Source organism: Melospiza melodia, chromosome 5 (assembly GCF_035770615.1).
Source record: "Melospiza melodia melodia isolate bMelMel2 chromosome 5, bMelMel2.pri, whole genome shotgun sequence".
Classification (NCBI taxonomy): domain Eukaryota; kingdom Metazoa; phylum Chordata; class Aves; order Passeriformes; family Passerellidae; genus Melospiza; species Melospiza melodia.
Window position 1 is genome coordinate 17,657,476 of NC_086198.1, and position 19,501 is coordinate 17,676,976.

The 19,501-nt window shown below is 37.1% G+C and overlaps 1 protein-coding gene across 1 annotated transcript in view; it reads right to left on the minus strand.

The window, feature by feature from the left end:
- Positions 1–19,501, minus strand: part of TBCK (TBC1 domain containing kinase) — an 88,208-nt gene that overhangs the window by 61,756 nt on the left and 6,951 nt on the right. Inside the window, exons 4-8 of the mRNA XM_063156454.1 lie at positions 4,896–5,010; positions 3,340–3,413; positions 2,205–2,346; positions 1,652–1,712; positions 329–390 (exon numbers count right to left, since the gene is read on the minus strand). Coding sequence (XP_063012524.1) covers positions 329–390; positions 1,652–1,712; positions 2,205–2,346; positions 3,340–3,413; positions 4,896–5,010 — 454 coding nt within the window. The remainder of the gene's footprint in view (positions 1–328; positions 391–1,651; positions 1,713–2,204; positions 2,347–3,339; positions 3,414–4,895; positions 5,011–19,501) is intronic.

Sequence of the window (19,501 nt, forward strand, 5' to 3'; positions counted from 1 at the left end):
AGAATCTGTGAAGTGGACCAGCTGGAGGACACAATTTCTGGAAGAAAAATACTTAATCATCAAAACTTTAAAGAAAATTTATAGCTTATTAAACTACTCAGAGAGCATCAACATTTACTGAGACTGACAGCAATTTTAAGAAAGAATATTACAAGTGCTGGCTATTTGAAAGGATCTTAGATATGTAGTTATGACTTCAAAATGTTTCATCATACTGCAATACAGTAACTGACCAAATGAATTAAAAAATAAATACGCAAAATACTCTTTAGCAATAATAAAACATTCTGGGTAAGACAGCATGGAAGAACAAAAAAGTTTCACAAACCTTAATAATATCAAGGCAACCATGTTCTTCAGCCAATACAGTTACAATATCATCTACACAGCCTTTGGAAAACAAACAGAACAAGAAAAAGTCAATTATTAATAGAGTGATACCAATTAAAAAGAATATCAGATAAATGTCCACTCAAATAAAAGCACTTAAATTTGGCTTTTTACTGATGCTGCCACATCACTTGAAAGTGAATTATGAAAATCAGAAATGAAAATTATTGTAACCTATGCAGACAGAAGCCTAGGAAAGTTAAGTACCACATCTAATCCAGTGTCAGTCTCTGCCAAATAAAGTGAAACAGTCTTTCAACTTATAAACAAATAAATTAAAATAAATCTTTGGAAGAACTTAGGGGTACCTACATGAAATTTGAAGTAATTTTTGCCTCTGTTGCTCCTTGCAGATAATACTAGCAGTATTTTAGAACTTCTTGTCACTACTTTATTGAACAAATAGTTCCCAAGTCAGGACATGAATGCTTTTCAGTGGATAAACCAACAACTTGAATTCAGATTGAAGTGTATGGAGATGCCTTAGGAAGCCTTGTTAGCAAATCCCCAAAACAGTCAGAAGTTCAGCACTCAAGCACTAGCTGCTGAATGAAAAAGATATTTCTCCTGAGAGCAATTAATTCTAACAGTATTGCTGTTTGCTCTGGACAATGATAACTTACTGTTAAGGCTTCAAATTGCAAACTCATGCCTTTCCCCTTCCCATGGTTTATACATAAACGCCACCAAAAATCAAGTTTTAAAATCTGCGAGGATAGTCCCACTTCCTGACTCATCTACATTAAGCCAAAATTCCACTTGTGCAGTGATGTTTTATAGTTTGAAGGTGAAACCAGAGACAAAAGCCTCAATTCACTAAAACACTTCTCATACCTCTTTATTTCTGACTTCCTATTTGAGTCCTGCTTCTCCCTGATTCGCCATTACTACACAGGCACTGTAGGGGATAGTTTCCTTCAGTGTCATCAATTCCTAACTAATTTCAGAAACCTCCTCCAACAGAAACCAACAAATAACCATGAAAACAACCATCATTTGTGAGGATGTTTTCTTGTCTTTAATTTTTCTTTAACAGTTTGTCCTTACTCTATGCTGCCAGCTTTTCCCAAGTTTTTTCCCTGGCATCCAGCTCCATACTTTCCCTAGAGAAGCAACACGCTACCAATGCCTATTTAAATCTGTAGATGAAAGATGACAAAGGTAAAGTGCTTTAGGTCTGAGCATCATAAGCTGATTAGTCTACAAAGCTCTAATCATAGAGCTGCTTGGAAATTTGAAAAATTGATTTTGTTCTACTTACCTAACATAAGTATAAACTTCAGTCTTTCTGCTATCTCCAAACTCTGAAATAATTTTCTCCCCTACAAAACAGTCAAATTACACTTGAATTTGAAAGAAATAGCTACTACATAAAAATATGTAGATAACATTATATCCCATCTTTATACAAAACCAGTGAAATAAGCTTCTACATGTGAATTTTAGACACAACAAAACTATATGTAAGAACAGAAAACCTTATTTACCCCAACTATGGCAGACACAGTTTCACATCATGATACAGCAAAAATGTATCATCGATAACTTCTCTTAAATGGAACTGCCTTGCAGTCAAATTCTTGTGGCTCCACAGGTAACTATCCTTCATGGTTAGCAGATATACCAAGCACCCTACATACCAAAATACATCCTATTCCTTCAAAAACCAGTACGGTACTGTCCAGGTAGGAATGCTAGCATATCCTGATATTTGGGCTTGGGTGATGGGCAGGGTGTCATTAACCCCACATTCAAGAGCAATCAAGTTAATGAAACTATTCCCCCAGAGAATTTCAAGGGAATTATTTACATACCACACACAGCTCAAATAATATTATCCCAAGAGACCACAGATCTGATTTAGGGCCAGAAGGCAAAGGCTTCTCACACTGGGTGTGATCACTGGGTTTGCCTATTCCCTGTGCAATTACTTCAGGTGCCAGATATGACGGGTACCTAGAAAAATGCAGCAACATTAGATACAATCCTTCTGACTAAAAAGTGTGACTTCCCATTACACAATCAGAATAATTTGGCATTCTGAGAAACCAATATACTGTCTCTTTTATTCAGCCAAAATCTACACATTGCAGTTTCACTCCAGTGTAGTGTTTACTACAGGAAAGGTCAAATCCCAATCATTAGCTCCGTTGTTTTGTGAAAGTAAACCTCAGCTTTCAAAGTGGTATATTTACATATCTTAGGGAAAAGAGAGATTGAGTTTCAGCATTAGGATATTAAATAAGGGTGTCCTAGGCTCATAATTTGGGATGGAGGCAGTAGGTTTCCACTGTTAGTGTGTTCCCATCAAATAACTTCTGTATTTGTAAAAAGGTAACAAAAAGTGTTAAGGACACATATTACCTTCTACCAGATGATTTAAAAATAATATTATCACTTTTCTTTTTGTCAGCACTTCAGTATAATACCTAAAATGTACACAATCATGTTTTGAAAGGAAACATCATCTCAGTATTTAATTTGGAAACAACATGACACCTCAAGAAACCAAAAAGTGACAAAAACCCCTCTGCAACAAAGTAGTCATTTTTAATACAGCATGATCACTTGAAAATAAATCATAAAATTATAAAGGGACATCATAAATAAATAATAAAATTATAAAGAGACCTTACATTGGTGGGCAACAGCGAAGCACTGATTGTTCACTTTCCTAAATTTGAAATTAGGAATCCAAGTCATAGGGAAGCATTAGTATCTAAAGCCAAATGTAGGGAATAAAGACTGACTGAATAAAGGGAATCACAGAGCTAGGGAATCACCATGGCATGGTGCCCATTCTCTATTTTTCATTCATCTCACCTAGCCAGATGACAACCTCTTTAGTGATATTATCAGAAGCTTCTGTATAAGGGGTGATCTAAACATAATTTATTTTGTGAAAAATTAAGTCTCTGATTTATCTTTATTGTGTAGCTAAATCCTTACCCTATAGGAAAATCAACATCAACACCCTGAGCAGTCATGTGGTAGAGCCCAAATTTAGCCAACTTCACATGTCCCTGCAAAGGGAAAAATAAATTATCAAGAGCAGCAGAATCCAACACTGGAAGAATCTGTGTTAAATTTAAAAAGTTACAAACAAAATTAAAAAATAATTTCAAATTGTATTAGCTGTCAGAGGACAGAAACCTATAAAAAACACCTTCATACATTTATGTCTCATCTCTTATGCAGAAGTGCATGACAGGTTAAAGAGGTGTTTATTTCTAATGCTTTTACTTCTCAAGAGCATTAAGTAAATCACTTTGTTTGGAACACGTCAAAACTTCTTAAGTTACAGTATTATTTTCAGTAAATTAAAAAGGCTTAAATACTCCACTGAACATTTTTTTCTGTTTCAAACTCCTGTTTGACTCCTAGAACTCCCTAAACACGACCAATATTCCCACAACTCTTCCATTTACCCAGCCTTGCTTCTGCAGATGTCCCATCAATTCATTACCATCTTGCTCTCCTTAACAGTATCAATATGTATTTTAAACAGTTTTTCCAGGTAATTTCTTTTTATTTGTGAAGACAGAAAGCTAACACCAAAACAACAAAAAATTAGGCATAGAAGTTAAACTGAGGCCTTACTTCTGCTGAATATTGAATTACACTCAGCCAGCCTCCAGATGGTGCAACAGAGAAGGCTACATCAGAAAGCTTTCAAAGGGCAGGGGAGAGCTTAGAAGTTTTTTGCCTCACATCCCTCTTCTGTTCTTTTATTGATTTTAAGATACTCCTAAAATCCTAGAGAACCTTGGCATGTTAAAGCATTATTATGATTTCCATTTGTTTTCAAGCATATAAAAATATATGTATTCCTTATTTTTGGTGTTGCTTGTTTTTGTCCTCTCCTTTTTTGGCCTTCCAAGGGGAGGATCTAGTTATTCTAGCAAAACTGATTTAAAAAGGATTGATAGAGGAGTTATGCAGATAGGTCAAACTCTTTGGCTGCTGGTTCTGATGAAGAAACTGCTCTGAGGAAAACAGCAGCTATTAATTTCTCTCAGCTTTTATGACCAGAAATTGTCTTCCTCTCTGCCAACTCAATAGTCTGTGGACAGAACTGACAGATACTTAAATTTGAATAATTTAACATGAACAAAAAAAATCTTTGTATCTTAAAAGGCAAGTATCATATTACCACGGAACACAAGAAATATTAGTGACAGCTAATTAACCAGAAGAAGTATTCTTCCATTCAAATAGCTAGGAAGGCCTTGCAAATAATTAGTGATGACAAATAGGCTTAGATTACCACTTTGAGAAGGGAGAAAAAGCGTGGTTTGGGATAGAATAGAAAAATTAATTCAGCAATACATTTGAAACTCAGGAAATGAGGGGAAATTGTAGTTTAAAAAAATAAACAAAACAAATTTCCAGATCTGCAATTTTTACCCCAAAGAAAGGACTGTGACTGTCCAGAGTCCATCTATGACACAGCAGAGCACTTGTTAGCAGCAAACAAACCCACAGATTTATTCCTGTGGCTGTACCTTTCGGTCCAAAAGGATATTGCAAGGGGAGAGTGCTCGGTGGACCATTCCATGCTTGTTCATATATTGCAAACCTTGCAAAACCTCATATGCTATGCATAAGATCCTTGAAGAACTGAAAAAAAAAACAAACCAACAACATGTTATAGTGAATGTTTTACTTTTTAATCTGTAAAAATGTAGCGCTCCACAGCTATTCCAAACAAAAGTGAGACATTTACAACTCCAGAAAAGTTTAAGGGATCAGCATTGAATATGGTGGGGTATGTTCAGTGCTACACACACATCTCCTCAAAATCCCACAACTAGGTCTCTTCACCCTGAACTGCCCCCTAGAAAGTGTAGAAAATGCTGTCAAAGTGTAAAATACTCTATTCAATAGAAACTCACCTAATCAGGAAATAAAAATCTCAACCCTCCCCTATTTTTATTTGCTCTTCTTAAGTCTCCTACTGATATTCAGAAAAAAAAATCACCTGAACAAAATATTTTCAAAACTCAGATAGTGACGAGAGTTTATTCAGAAGACAGCAGAGAGGCCTAACTAGATTGTACCTATAGTCTTCAATCATCTCAAAATCTAAAACAAGAAAAGAAAAAAAGGCAGAAATCTGCATTTTCTGCACATTTTGTTTTACAACCTTGGGAGTAACAATCTTACCACCTTTGTAGAGAGACAACAAAACTTACCATGCAAAACATTTTGCCATAACTATGCATTTTGACAAAAGTTACCATTTCCTCCATAGACTGACAGCCTTAAAGAGGAGTTTCTGTGAATAACTGATCAGGAATTTGTACAGATCACCATAACAGTTTTCCAAAGTGCATTCTAAATAAGAACAAAAGGCACAGATCTCATGTCACCTAGAGAGATTCCATTTAACTTTCTACTCTTCTCACTCTGTCCACTCCATCTCAGTCATTTCAGGGTTTTTTGGTAACTTTCCCTCTGCAGGCACTGGTTTACACAACATCCAGAAATCAAAGCATATTTACTTATAAAGACCTAACTTTAGATTCCAATTCTCTTTTCTTTTAATTCCTTGTTAAAGAATAACATACAACAGCATTCTGGAGGATATTCACCAACTTCTCTTGCTCACTAAAATCTTGTGCAAGAGCAAAATGAGGAGGAGTATTTATTTCAGACTGATGACTGTGACAAGCCAACTATCTGACTAAACACCAAAATTAATTTATTTATTCAACTTCATCAGCTGCTATTCATACCTGATGGAGAGACAAAAATTTGTTTTACAAGCATAAATAGCTAGCTATTGACAAAAGCTACACTTACAACAAATTCTGGAACTAGTGCAACACAGAAATACTGAAAAAAGCCATGACAAAGTTACCCTGCATGGAGCTATTCTCTAGATCCTTCCCTTTTTCTTAGAAGAGCTCTGCACTAATTCACATTAGTTGTGAATATATAATTTTAAAGTAAGTTTTAAATACAAAGGGAATCTATTCTAACCTATGTCCATACTGCAGAATCTTAGATCATAGTATTTGAAAGTGATTCTCAAGGTCTTAGCAATTTGATCAAAACCTCATGGCTAATAACCAAAAACCCAAAACAAAACCCCACAACCATCTAGCTCATCCCTCCCTAGCCCCTCCCACCCACAATTAAATACACCACAGCATCAGACTCTATTAGCTGTGTACCTTTCAGTCATTCTTGGGCAGAAATATGAATGTGGTAAAAAAAATTCCCTTACAAGTCTTCAGCTTTCTTGTATATTTTTTTGCCTTCAATGCAAGTACTAGTTATAATGGTGGCAAACAGAATCCCCTCTCTCATTTTCTGCTCAGTTTTGCAAAACAAGACACAAAAAATTAATGATGGAGTACTTATGTTTCCACTAAGGAAACAATTGCATGTAAACGATTAGTACATCATGAGGTATTCTAGCCTAAACAATGTTTCTCTGTGTTAAAAAGTAAAAGTAATATAGAATATTAAAAAAACCAGAAGTAACTATTAATAAAAGTGAAATCTGGTGGCTGTTTGCTGAAGGCAGGCAGTGTGCTCTGCTGGCACCAGGGGGCCTCAGCCACCCATTTATTCTCCATGTTCTCTTGCAATTTATTAAAAAGACACCCCAGAACTCAGGCAAATACATGAAAATACTGCTTTGGGATTCTTTGATTTTTAAGATAAACCCTTCATGCCATTACAGTGATCAGGAACACACAAGTGGTAACTATTTATCAATGCTCAGTATTCTTTGACTCTTGATGCCATCCTGCTGGGCAGAAGTGTTGAGCCAAGTACCTCCCACTGGTCCCTCAGCAGAGAGAGAATTCTGTATAGCGAGCTCTGCACTGTGCTGCTGCACCTTGTGTAGCTCTTATTTATTAGGGAAAATGCACTGTGTGGTTACAACCCATGAGATTTGCATTTAATTCCAAAGGGCTGACAACTACACTTACTGCTGTTATTAAGGCTAAGAGATTTCTCTCTTTATACTCCCCAAGGCCAAGTTCAGCAGATGTTCCCAGCCTCGCTGGAGATCACTACCAAGGCTGTCCCTTTGCCTCAGTGGGTCTCAGCTCTGTCCCAGTTTCTACAGCCAACACCTCAAGCGTTGCATCAGCCTTCAGCAAATGCAGAAAGTACACTCAAAAGCCACTTCCAGGCTGCAGTGTAACTTGACTTTTTAAAAGCTCCCGTAAATAGAAAAAGAAAATGTTGTTCTAAATGAGGAGGGCACTTAGAAAAATCCAGTGTTGGTGGGAAGCTCTGAGCAGATTCAGAAACTTTTTTGCCAATTAGCTGCCAGTCTGTTTTTCAATGGACTAGTCACTGCTGAACTACAATAAATGTAGCCCAGATTAATTACTGGGCCTCTTGATCTGCAGAGGTACCAGCACCTTCCTTCAGCAGGAGGTGGAGAAAAAAAAAAACCATCAGTAAAAGCACTAGAAACAACACAGGAGATGAAGTGGCCAAATGTAAGTGTGGCAGGTTTGGCACCAATCACACCATGGACCTAAGGAGGGCCATAATGGCAGCTGTGTGGCCTCTTCATCTCAGCTAATGACCATGGCTGTGACTTCATATTACAGTAAAACAAATCACTCCTCTGCTTAAGGCAACACTCTAGGATGCAGCAAGTAAAAGCAAAAGTGTGAGATGCACTGGAGTTGCCTAGCTCTTCCAAATAGACTTGTTTTAAGGTAATTTTCCCCTCCACCAGCAAGTAAATAAACAAAATTCTTGGCAAAAGGAACACATGTTCAAGAAGCTGTCTGCTTCTTGAACAGAATTTTAATCCTCAGTCTGGATACCTAAAAATCTACTCAGCTGTAGCCTCATCAGCCAGGCCTCTGAACAGGGGCTCTCTTCAAGAGAAAGGATTGCACAGAGGCATAAAATCAAACTGGTTAAATTTAATGATTATCCTGGTATGGAGAAGAACCAGCCAGGAAAAGAGGTCATTTTGTGTTCCTTCATACTAGAAATCATGAATTAAAAGACTGTTAGGATTAAAACCAATACCAGATTTGGGGCATATAACTTGAATGCATAGAAAAGGAAGCACTAAACAGAACTGTATTGCCCCCTCAGATCCATCCTGTAAGTAGGACAAGGAAAAAAAGATCTCTACAAGTTGATATGAGCAATTTTAGCCAACAGTACAAAACCCAGCATGGTTAAGAGAGGCATGTGCATGGCATTTGTTGGTGGAGTGAGAAGGGAAGTCGACTTAAAAACCCACAAAAAGGAGGATTGTTTTATTACCTCCAGAACTTGTCAGACCAAAAGCTATACCAGACAAATGACTAATTTCCACACTGTAATAGTACACAGGTGGCTGCATTGTGCCTTCACAAAAAATATAAACTTTTTCACTTAGCAGCTAGCCTGATCTCCAGTCTATTGAATTCTTACTGTTAAGGACACAAAAACATTTTCTGGAAGTTTATTCAGGAATAATAAACCTAACCTGTCAGGAAACAGATGGTTTAGCAGAGTTTCAATCTCTTGTGGTTCTGCAAACCCACTGATGAAATCATCTGATTGCTTAGGAGACTGTTGTCACTTTTTGGATTTAGACAGGTTGGGTGGGGAAGGAAAGCTTCTTGGTGAACCACTACATTCCCTGATCCAAACAAGAACAGCTTCTGGGCCAGCGTGAAAGGGAAAGTACTAGAAGAAGTTGGCATACCCAGAGTCTTACCTTTTTCAAAAGGATCAGATTTTAGCACAGAAAGTGAGAAAGATGGATTATCAGGAACCAAGTGAAGACAATAAGCCCTAAAAACAATCAGGGGGTCGGAGAGCCAAGATTGAGCATACTCAGCCAGCAGGGACTCAGCAGCACCTGGGAAGAAACAGCTGAGCAGAACAGCCCAAGCCATGGGTCAACATAAACACAAGACCAAACAAAAGAATTGCTTTATTTAGAAATCAAAAGCTTTATGACAAAAATGTGGTATGCTGATTTCCTACTAAAATAACCCCAACAATATTACCTATATATTACTCAGTTTAAGTGGCTATTTTTTAACTTATGGTTTGTGATTAATGGGAATGGTAATGCAGCTGCTTGTAGAAGTGGGAACTGAACTCCAAGATAGGCTGCTCTAGGAACAAACAATTTATGGCAACTAATTATTTCCATTTTAAACAAAATTACTGGTCTTCCAAATTCTAAAAATATTCATATTAGCTCAGACCAAAAATTATTTCAGACCACTATACTTTCTCCATTAAAAAAAAAAAAAAAAGGCAGATAATACAGAGTAAGCACATATGAAATTTTCTTTGATATTTTCCTGGCTTCCAACTTCCTCTAATACAAGATTTCTTCCGTGTGAAAGAAAAGTTTGCCTCCTAAGCATTATGTCTGGTAATACCATCTACTACGTCCTGTGGCATTCCACAGCCATCAAGAATTCTGTGGGTAAAATCTCCTTGCTGTTTTATCATTGCTCGACTCTGGAGCAGGAAAAGCAATTGTGGAAAAATGCATTTGACAGCCAGCAGCATGGTAGTTGCTGCATACGCCACAGACTGCTGAAGGGAAAATAAAAACTACTTCATGCATGACATGCTGAATACTGAAGAATAAGATGGAAATCAGAGATGGGTGGGGTCAGGAGGCTTGACTTATTAAACTGTCTGACTAAAAGAATTCCAACATGACAAAGGAAACAATGAAGAGATTAATTTCCAGCATTCATGTCAATACCATGGAAGTTACAAGTTCACACAAGTTTCTTTCCCTCCAGTTTAAAGGAAAATCAATGCCAATCCACACAAAAATTCACTCCATTATCTTTAAGAGAAGTGCATTCATGAATTAATTGGAAATACATATTCTCCATCTAAATAGTTTAATATGAAAAGAGTAATTGGGTATCTCAAAAGAGCTTCCTGTCTCCTTACTGTGTCCTGTCCCACCTTCTAGACTACATCACCTCCCCTTTTGATGCAGAGGCAGCTATTACAGTAACCAGTACATAGTAATTGTGGTGGTTTTGCGATAATTACTTTTTATGTGAAGAACGTGGGCATCAATCCCACTACCTCTCATAGGTGCACTGGCATCTGGCCAGTGTCAACCCATCACATTTATGTACCTGTACAGCAGGACAGGAGCAAAAACAGCAGCCTGGACCAAAATGAAGGCAGGAGCAAAATCTTGAGGAAAGGAGAAAAAATTCTGGCTGTTTCAAATATATGTGTGGTATTTTAACTGGTTATGGCCAGCTGCAAATTTAATTTCCTTTTATGCTTTTGTATCAGTCAACACAGAGCTCCCAACCTAGTTTCTAGAAGGAAGAAAGCTGTACCTGGAAAGTACATTCAGTACTTAATGGACTATTTTGAATAAGAATGTTTCATCAAGTGAAGTGAAGAGAGGCCTTATCAGAATCTGAAAACAAAACAGGAGGTATCAGAAGGCAAGCCTCCTGCACAGAGTCCTGTAATTTTGTAGGTACTGGAGATGTATATGTAGATTAGCACTAAGTCCTGCTTATTCATGCAATGGCAATAAAATAAAGAGGAAATCATAACAAAAACTGGAACCAGAACCATTTTGACTTCTCTTAGGAAGACAGAGCAAGACCCAACACAGTAAGAGTATGCTGATGATACCATGTTTCTGAGTTTCTCTTTCCTCAAACTTACAGTTCACAGGTACATACACTGCAATGCATGCTTAAATAAGTCCTCCATTAAATCTGGGCATCTTGTTCTAACATTGTCACATTCCTGTAAAAAGTACACTCTAAAGGAAGAGAACCTCAACAAGCAGGAGTCTTAAGAAGCTTTTAGCAGTGATAGACAGGAGTGAAAACATGGGTTCCTCTCCCAAAGCAGAGTGTCAGACAGGGTCTGCCCTGAGGAAGCACACCAGAGCAACACAAACCAGCAATGTCATCAATCACCATCCCTGAACTTGTGAAACTAATACACATTTGGAATCCAGGAAGGAGATTCATCACAAAAAATTGCGTCTGTTCAAAGTGAAAGGGAACCAGGTTGTGAACAGATGTAATGTTTCTGAACTCATAAAAGTGACAATATTTCAATACAAGCAAAACTATAAAACAAAGAAAATGACATTTGCAGTTAGTTCCATTACTGCCAACAATGTGGATAGACTGGTTAGAAGTGGTGTGGCCAAATGGTTCAGCAAAGGATAAAGTTTGGGTATAATCCCAGCTGAGACAATCACTACGTTGACCTCAAGAAAGCCATCTGACCTCCTTATTCCTCAATCAACCAGCTGGAAAACTGGATAAAAAGCAGAACTGCGTTGAAAACCAGATGTGCAGATAAATTGGGTCTTCCTGGGTAAATAAATTACAAAATACCCTATATAGAACATAAAGAGTTTGATGCAGGTGGGAATGGTTTATTTAGCACTTTATTATGTGTTTGATTAAAAAATGGCACTGGGGACCAAGATTGTAAACACTGCCAATTTACTTGGAAATGCATTCACATTACCAGAATGAAATGAACTGGAAAGGAATGCAACAAACAGAGAATAAGACGCACACACAAAAAAAGAATTTTATAGACACAGTCCTCAGAAGTCTCTAACTCATTCACAAGGTTATTTCACACAGGATATCTTCAACAAGTTCATCGCTCACCTGAGGAAACTCAGAAAGCCCTTTCAATCCTTTTTTAAAGTTCTAAGCTGCAAGCCTGGCTTTAAAAGCAGCACAGATGATGTTACACTTTTATGACGGTCTCAACTTGTAATGTATGATAAAAGTCCATGAAACAAGAGATGAAGGCACAGATAAAGAACAACTTTATATACAGAGCATATAAATACAATAATAATTGTATTTATATGCTCTGTATATAAAGTTGGAATACAACAATTGAATACAACAATTATATCAGACTGGTGATTTTTCAGATAATTATCACTTTGAATAATTTAAGCCATAAACCAAAAATTTTCAAACATTGCACCTTAATTCCTTTTGGACATCCAGCATTCATCCCAAAAAAAAGGAGAACAAATGAAAAAAGTAGTTTTGAAATATTACATTGGACCAAAACATGCAATGAAATAAATTATTTCAATCATTAGATACAAAAATTAGATAAAGTAGCTCCATTTAAAACTCAATCAAAGACTCAGCATTCTTACAACTGACTATACACACTGAGTAACATAATAGAACTAGATGCACAGGTGACAATAAAAGAACAAGATGACAGGGGGAAAAACAAGAGAATGACCTCAAAATATACAATAAAGGAGTAGCTTCAACAGGATTATATACATGTACCAAGTGTCACAAGGCGAAAATTTCATTGAAGGAAACAACACATCTCATATTCTCCTCTCCTTCTCCAAAAGGAGTGATCTCAAAAAGTAGTAGAATTAAGATCAATTGAAGTCAGATATCCAAAAAGCTTTTGCTTTCTTTTGGACTCCTCTGAACAAAGGCACCTTTAAAAAGCCATACATTGTGACTGATACTCCATCAATTCTCCCTGCTGCAAGTGCGGGCAAGATATTGATCTGATATTTTAAGATTATAGGAGTGCTTTTTCCCATTTGAGGTTATAATGTACAACTCAGTACAACTGCATATTTTACTTTATTTTTAAGGAAGACCTATACCTATGGCATAGAGAATAGAGTTTTACTTAACATCAGCCATATCGACTGTCTCCTCCACACTGCAAGGGAAGTGATGGGTCCCTAACCTCATCATACAAGGAGATAGATTCCCTCATTCTTACTGTGGTGCTCCAGGTGGATCAGAAAAATCTGATCAATGAAAAATTTTAAAAGAAAAGCTGAAAATGAAGGGTAATTATTGATGCAGTTAATGTTGTCGCAGCTGTGTGGCAGTATAAACTGAACTGACAGCTCTAGAAATCATGACTAGCTGTCAATAAACAGTGCTCTCCTTGCAGTCTGAGAGGACTGGCTTTTTAAAATTAATTTCTATTGGCATCTCTATGAAAGGATTAAGTATTATTAACAAGCCACTTTCCTAATTAAAACCCCTTCTCCCTCAACAGAACTTTTAAAACTATGATCAAACCTTGCAACACCATACAGATCATCTGAAGACAGGCACCCGATGTAAATTATATGTTGCAACAGTGTTACTTTAACAAATAACTTGGCCATAACACATTTAAGAAAAAAATCTAAATATTTAAGGCCAAAAGCCTACCTAGGTATGTTTTAGTGCTTAGCTCAAAAAATCTGGATTCCTGTATCAATGGTACAGATATTGCTAAAAAGTGAAAACAGAATGGGAAGTTTCAAGAAGAACAGCCTGCAAATTCAAGTGATCAAAGAGACTTTACAAGTAGACCAATAAGCAGTGGTGCTGCTAGGAATTTCACAGCTAACACCTGATCTTGCAAAAGCTGCTAGGAAGTACATCACTTTGATCTATAAACCAGTACACATCATCACAAGAGGCAGGAAACACCTATCTGGAGAGGTAACCATAAACTTACATGTAGACAAAACAAATGCCTGTGACTATAAATTAGGAATTTATCAATCACCATACAATTAATACTAAATTTTCTTCAAACTTACAAGAGAAATGTGATCACCAAAGGGGGAAATAGAGAGGGCTGCCATTGCATGTAGTAGAAAACTACACACCAAAATCTGCGAGACTAAAGGGCAAGAGAAGCAGAACCAACTGTAAATGTGCAGTAGACACATCCAAGTACATGGGAAGGATGACTGGCAAAACCTAAAAAAACACTACTGGAAGTACAGGAAATCACAGTTTGCAGGGGCTGGACAGTGCTGATTACATAAAAATATCAGGCATTAGATAACAGTAGAAGAAAGACCAGTTCATGCTTTGCTTGAAGAGCTCTCAAGCTTCACCACCTCGACTTTTAAGAACCACCAAGGGCCACAGCTGCCACAGTGGACTGCACAGCACCAGTCTCGTGGTACTGGATACACACAGCTAATTTACAGTAAGTATCAGTTCTGTGTACAGAGTGATGAGTAATAATATGCACGAGCCAACCTCTAGTGAGATGCATATTGCTAATGAATGAATAAAACCTTTAAACTAGCCTGATCTGCCAGCCTTCTAAACACTCCCATCACAACAGTGCCAATGCCCTGGTACCTATTTACTTACACACCCAAGAAGAGAATATCCATATGCCCAGAAGAAACAAATCTCAAACCACAATGACGTTAGAGATGTTTGCAAGCATATCAATGCATCTAAATAAACCAGCTGTCTGATCCCTAATCAGTGACAAATGTTCCCTTGAAGACATTGCTCAGTAGTACAAAAGCAAGAACTTGCATTTAAGAAAATAAAGTCTCTTTCTAGAAGGACGCACTATAAAGCAAGTCTAACAAGTGCTCACTCTTCCTTTTTTCTTCTTTCTAGAAGAAGGATGAAGCGTCAAACACTGCATTTTGTTAAAATAACCATATACTAACCACATCTTGTTCTCACAATCTACAGCAATTTTGATGCTAAATACAACTATCATAAATCAACATTCGGATTAATAATGTGCTTTAAATCCCCTAAGATTTGCACAGTACAACTTTGACATTTGGGTTTTCAGCCATTAGCTCATTAGTACTAATTTGCTCATTAATGCAGAATGGAATTTTAACATGACCCTTACATAATTCGTTGCAGAATTATCTTGTGGGATGAAGCTACTCTCCCGCTGAGGATGGTGTTTTTTCTGTTTGAAACTCAACATTCTCTTTCACCAGAAACTCTAGACTCAGAACTCTCCAGTACTTTTGTTCTTAATTAACTCAGCATAACTCATCCTCTGTTTAAGACCTTTAATACAGCTTTTAGCACAGAAATCTATATGAAGTGTCTACAAGAACTAAAGAAAAAGCTCAGCTGAACAAAAGGTTGAAATAATCATACACTTTTTCCCCATGCACAGACTTTATATTGTCATGGTCTAAGCCCAGCTGGAAATTAAGCAGCATGCAGCCACTCACTCAACCTCCCTCTCTTCCCCTCACCTCAGTGGATTGGGAAGAAGAATCAAAGTAAAACTTGTAGGTTGAGATTAGTGGCATAATTGACAGTAAAGCAAAAAACAGTAATAATGGTAAATGATAATACCATTGGTAATGAAATGGGAAAAACCAGTGATGCACAGTGCAATTGCTCACCAGCCACTGAGCAATGCCAGGCCCCCTCCCAGACCCAGGCTGGCCTCCCTTCCAGGCAACTCCCCCAGCTGGTGCTGCCCATGATGTGGCGTGCAACATCCACTGCTCACTTTGGGTCACCTCTCCCAGCTCTGCTCCCTCCCAGCTTCTCCTGTGAACCTCCTCACTGGCAGAGCATGAGCCAAGGGAAAATGTCCTTAACTCAGGATAAACACAGCCTAGCAAACACCCAAAACATCAGTGTTATCAACAACATTCTCATTCCAAATCCTAAACATGTACTGAACAGCTACTGAAAGGAAATCAACTCTACCCTAGTTGAAATCAGGACAATTACATACAGCTATAATACACATTTTAGTAGCAAGAGGCAGACACTACCAATCTCAAAAGAGTAGGATTCTTCACTTTTTTCCCCTGCTGGAAGACAAGATAAGAAATAAGCATGCACTCACTGTTATGTTTCACATATAAGGAGGAAACACTTATGTGTTCTGAAATGTCCTTGTGCTGCCATCAAACAGTGCAGTCAAATATGCAACAAAAGAATTTGGTTCCATACCTAAAAAGATCACTCAAACAAGGTATCTCAAGCAACAATGTTCATCTCTAATGCCTCATGCAAACTGCACCCCTTTTCCATTCCAAACAATTGTTTTCTTGTGAGAGTAAAGGCAATCACAGGAGACAACCTATGCTAAAAGGAATGCTACAGGAAGATTGGCAGTCAGGCTAAAAATTGCTCACAGAAATGAACCAGTGCTTCTACATGAAGAAAAGCATAATTGGACAATATATAAACAATTCCAGAATAGCAGATAATCTTTCATCATACCTATGCAAGTAAAGCATTATTAAGAAAGTAAAGAAAAAGTCTATAGACACTAAATGTCCAAACTATAGATCTTCACACATACTTAAGGGAAAAAAACCCTTTGTTTAATAATGCTACTTAATTTTATTATTACATAATTTATCCTTGTCAAATTCAGCCTTATTGTGATATATGGATTTCTCATGTGAAATTCCAACACAGCCTTGATTCAAAGCAGAATACACTCAACCCATTAAAACTCTTTTCATATGCAGCTCTTCAAGTCAAATCATGTAAAACCTTCAGCCTTTTGATGACTTGCACCTGTTTTACAAACACTTTTGAAGAATGCCTGGCTACTCAGAAATTGTTTTCCTCCCCATCTAATACCTTCTGTACCACAGTCTCACTTCAAGTTTGCCAAAGCACACTAACAGCAATGATGGCGTGAAGGACTCTAGTCCAATCAGTGAGCAGACAACTGTTTAATGTAGCCAAGTAAAATCTACTCATCCGAATCCATCAGATCATGTTTTCTCCAAACCAGTAAACAGCTGCAGACACAGTCTGCTTCCCATCAAATGTTCTGTGTATAACAAACTATACCTTGTATCTGATGGTTCACTAGTAATTTTTCAATACCATGACTTTCAAAACATATGACAACTATATTTTATTGAAGAAAGGAATGGACTTAGACTGTCCAAGCCACAAATGGAAGACCCATCCAGAAACTGTACTGTAGGTGCCAAAAGTCTGCTGAGTGTCAGTATTTTCTGGCATTTTTATTGTTATGAATACAAGTGCAGACCAACTTCTTCAAAGAAGAAACACACTTGAAGCATGACAGAAAAGGAAATGCTCACAACTCCTTTTATAACAGCACAGGAGCAGAGAAAATAACTCCTTTAACACTGTCTGGAAAAGAAATCTCAAAGGAATAGTTGGAAATGTGTTTAAAAGATGGAGAACCTTAAAGATAATTGTACATCCTACATTCTGGTCTTTGGTAGCAATACTAATGACTAGCAACTTGGAAAAACTAAAATTTTGATTGCCACTTTAGTGAGACTGTTAAAGTATAAAACATCTACCCACAATGATTTTTTGTGACTTATTTTCAATTCAAAGAAAATTTTCAAATTCAAAGAAAAAAATCCTTGTATGCACAGGAAGACAGAGGAAACCAGCTAGACTGAGATACATTTGCAAATCTCTGAACAGCAATAAACCATTGTGAGCTTAAATCAGGTATTTTCTATTTTTGTGAGACTGTACATAAATTCCTAGCCTTTAAAACATTTAACTGACTCCTGAACACACTTCAGAAAGCTGATTTTGCACTAGTGTGACTGCTATAAACTAAAATTAAGTGCATCCTTTCAGTGAGCACAACAAACAGGACACTAAACTGAGAATATGCAAACAGGAAACAATGACCTGGACTACAATCTCTCTCAGGGAAGACAGTGGGCAGCAGTCTGGTGAAAAATGGGATATCAATGCCTAAATTTTTTTCCTATACCAATGACTAAAACTCTAATCCTACCCTTATCATACCCTCTTATCCATGGTTGCAGCCTGAATTTCCTGTGGCACACATCTCCAAAAGAGCTCTCCTGCTGCTACTGTGATGCCCAATGGAAACACAGTAAAGAAAATTTGGATTAATGCCACTTTTAGAAGCATTAACTGCAGTTACTATGTTCACTTGTCTATCCTCTGAAAAAAGAATACCAAAACACTAGAGAGCTGTAATAAATTCCTTTTCAGTACCTGATTCCCTGTGGTAAGAATTGTGAAAAGCTGATACTCATTTCCTCCCTTTGAGAGTTCCTGATTTTTACCTGATAAAAGTTCTTATGGCAGAAGGGAAAATTGACCTGAGAAGAGTTCTTATAGCTTATTCCAGGATCCCAAATATGCAACACTCAAAGCCGAAAATAATCTGGCCATAAATTACCAAACGCTTACTTGCATTAATCTTTGAAAATGAAGTTGAGCATGTCAGCTTTGAGGACAATGACAAACAATCTCTGCAATTCCTGAGGACTGCTGACCCAGTATTGTTGTAATGAATGAATTCTTGGATATGTCACAAGTCCAATTTCTAGCAAATGTCTGATGATATGCTCAGTAAAATTATTTTCTCCACTGTGACAGAACACAGAAGCAAACACTTGAAGATCTAATTTCCAGAATTTGGCCCCTACATGCAGCTGATTTATTAGAATTAGAAAACCTAGGGAAGTCTGAAGATAACTGAAGAAAGAACATAGCTACATTTATTTTTTAAAAATATAATTAATATATTAAGGAATGTATGCTACACTTGATGCATGACTTCAGCAAAGATTAACTGCAAATAACTATCAAACAGCTGTATGGCCTGTTTTCCAAAATGTATAGAAAGATAGACTGTACATAATGTAATGTCTTGAATTTCAGCACTAACATAATAGAAGATTTCCTGCTGACTTTACATCAGCTTGTAGTACAGGTGCAAAGGACTTAGGTTACTGGCAAGCATAAGGAAAATTAATCTAGAAACCAGACGAGCAGTTTCTCACATTCCAAAAACAGTTTAAAAAATTAATTGCAATAGCACATGCATCAGCTCTGGATGTGTAGCCAGCTATGCTATCACTGACCAATGTAATCAGAATTCATAAAAAAGCCAAATATTTCCTCCAAAGGTAATTGATATACACAGATCACATAACGAATAAGTGGGAATTGGTCCTCCCAACTTATTTCTGGAAGTTTCTAGGTCTCCATAGGAATAAAAAATTCTGGTATCATTAAAAATATAAAAGGAAAAGGAAAACGTCAGTCATGCAAGAAATATCATTTGAAGTGAACATAATTTATCCTTTAGCTGCTTCTGCAAAAACTGTAATTCACAGTAGATGAAACATTAAAGTCTCTAAAAACGGTGGATAATATATATAGGCTATATTGCAGCCCTTATCTTCAAGTGTCACAACATCCAGAAGAAATCCCACTGACTCATTAAAAGAAAGATCTGATAGTAGAACAATTTATTACAGCAAAAACTCTCTCAAGACAAGAGGAGAAAATAAAGCCAGGCTTTGTGCAACTAGTTTTAACAGAGCCACAGCCCAAAGAGCTGAGGTTAACAT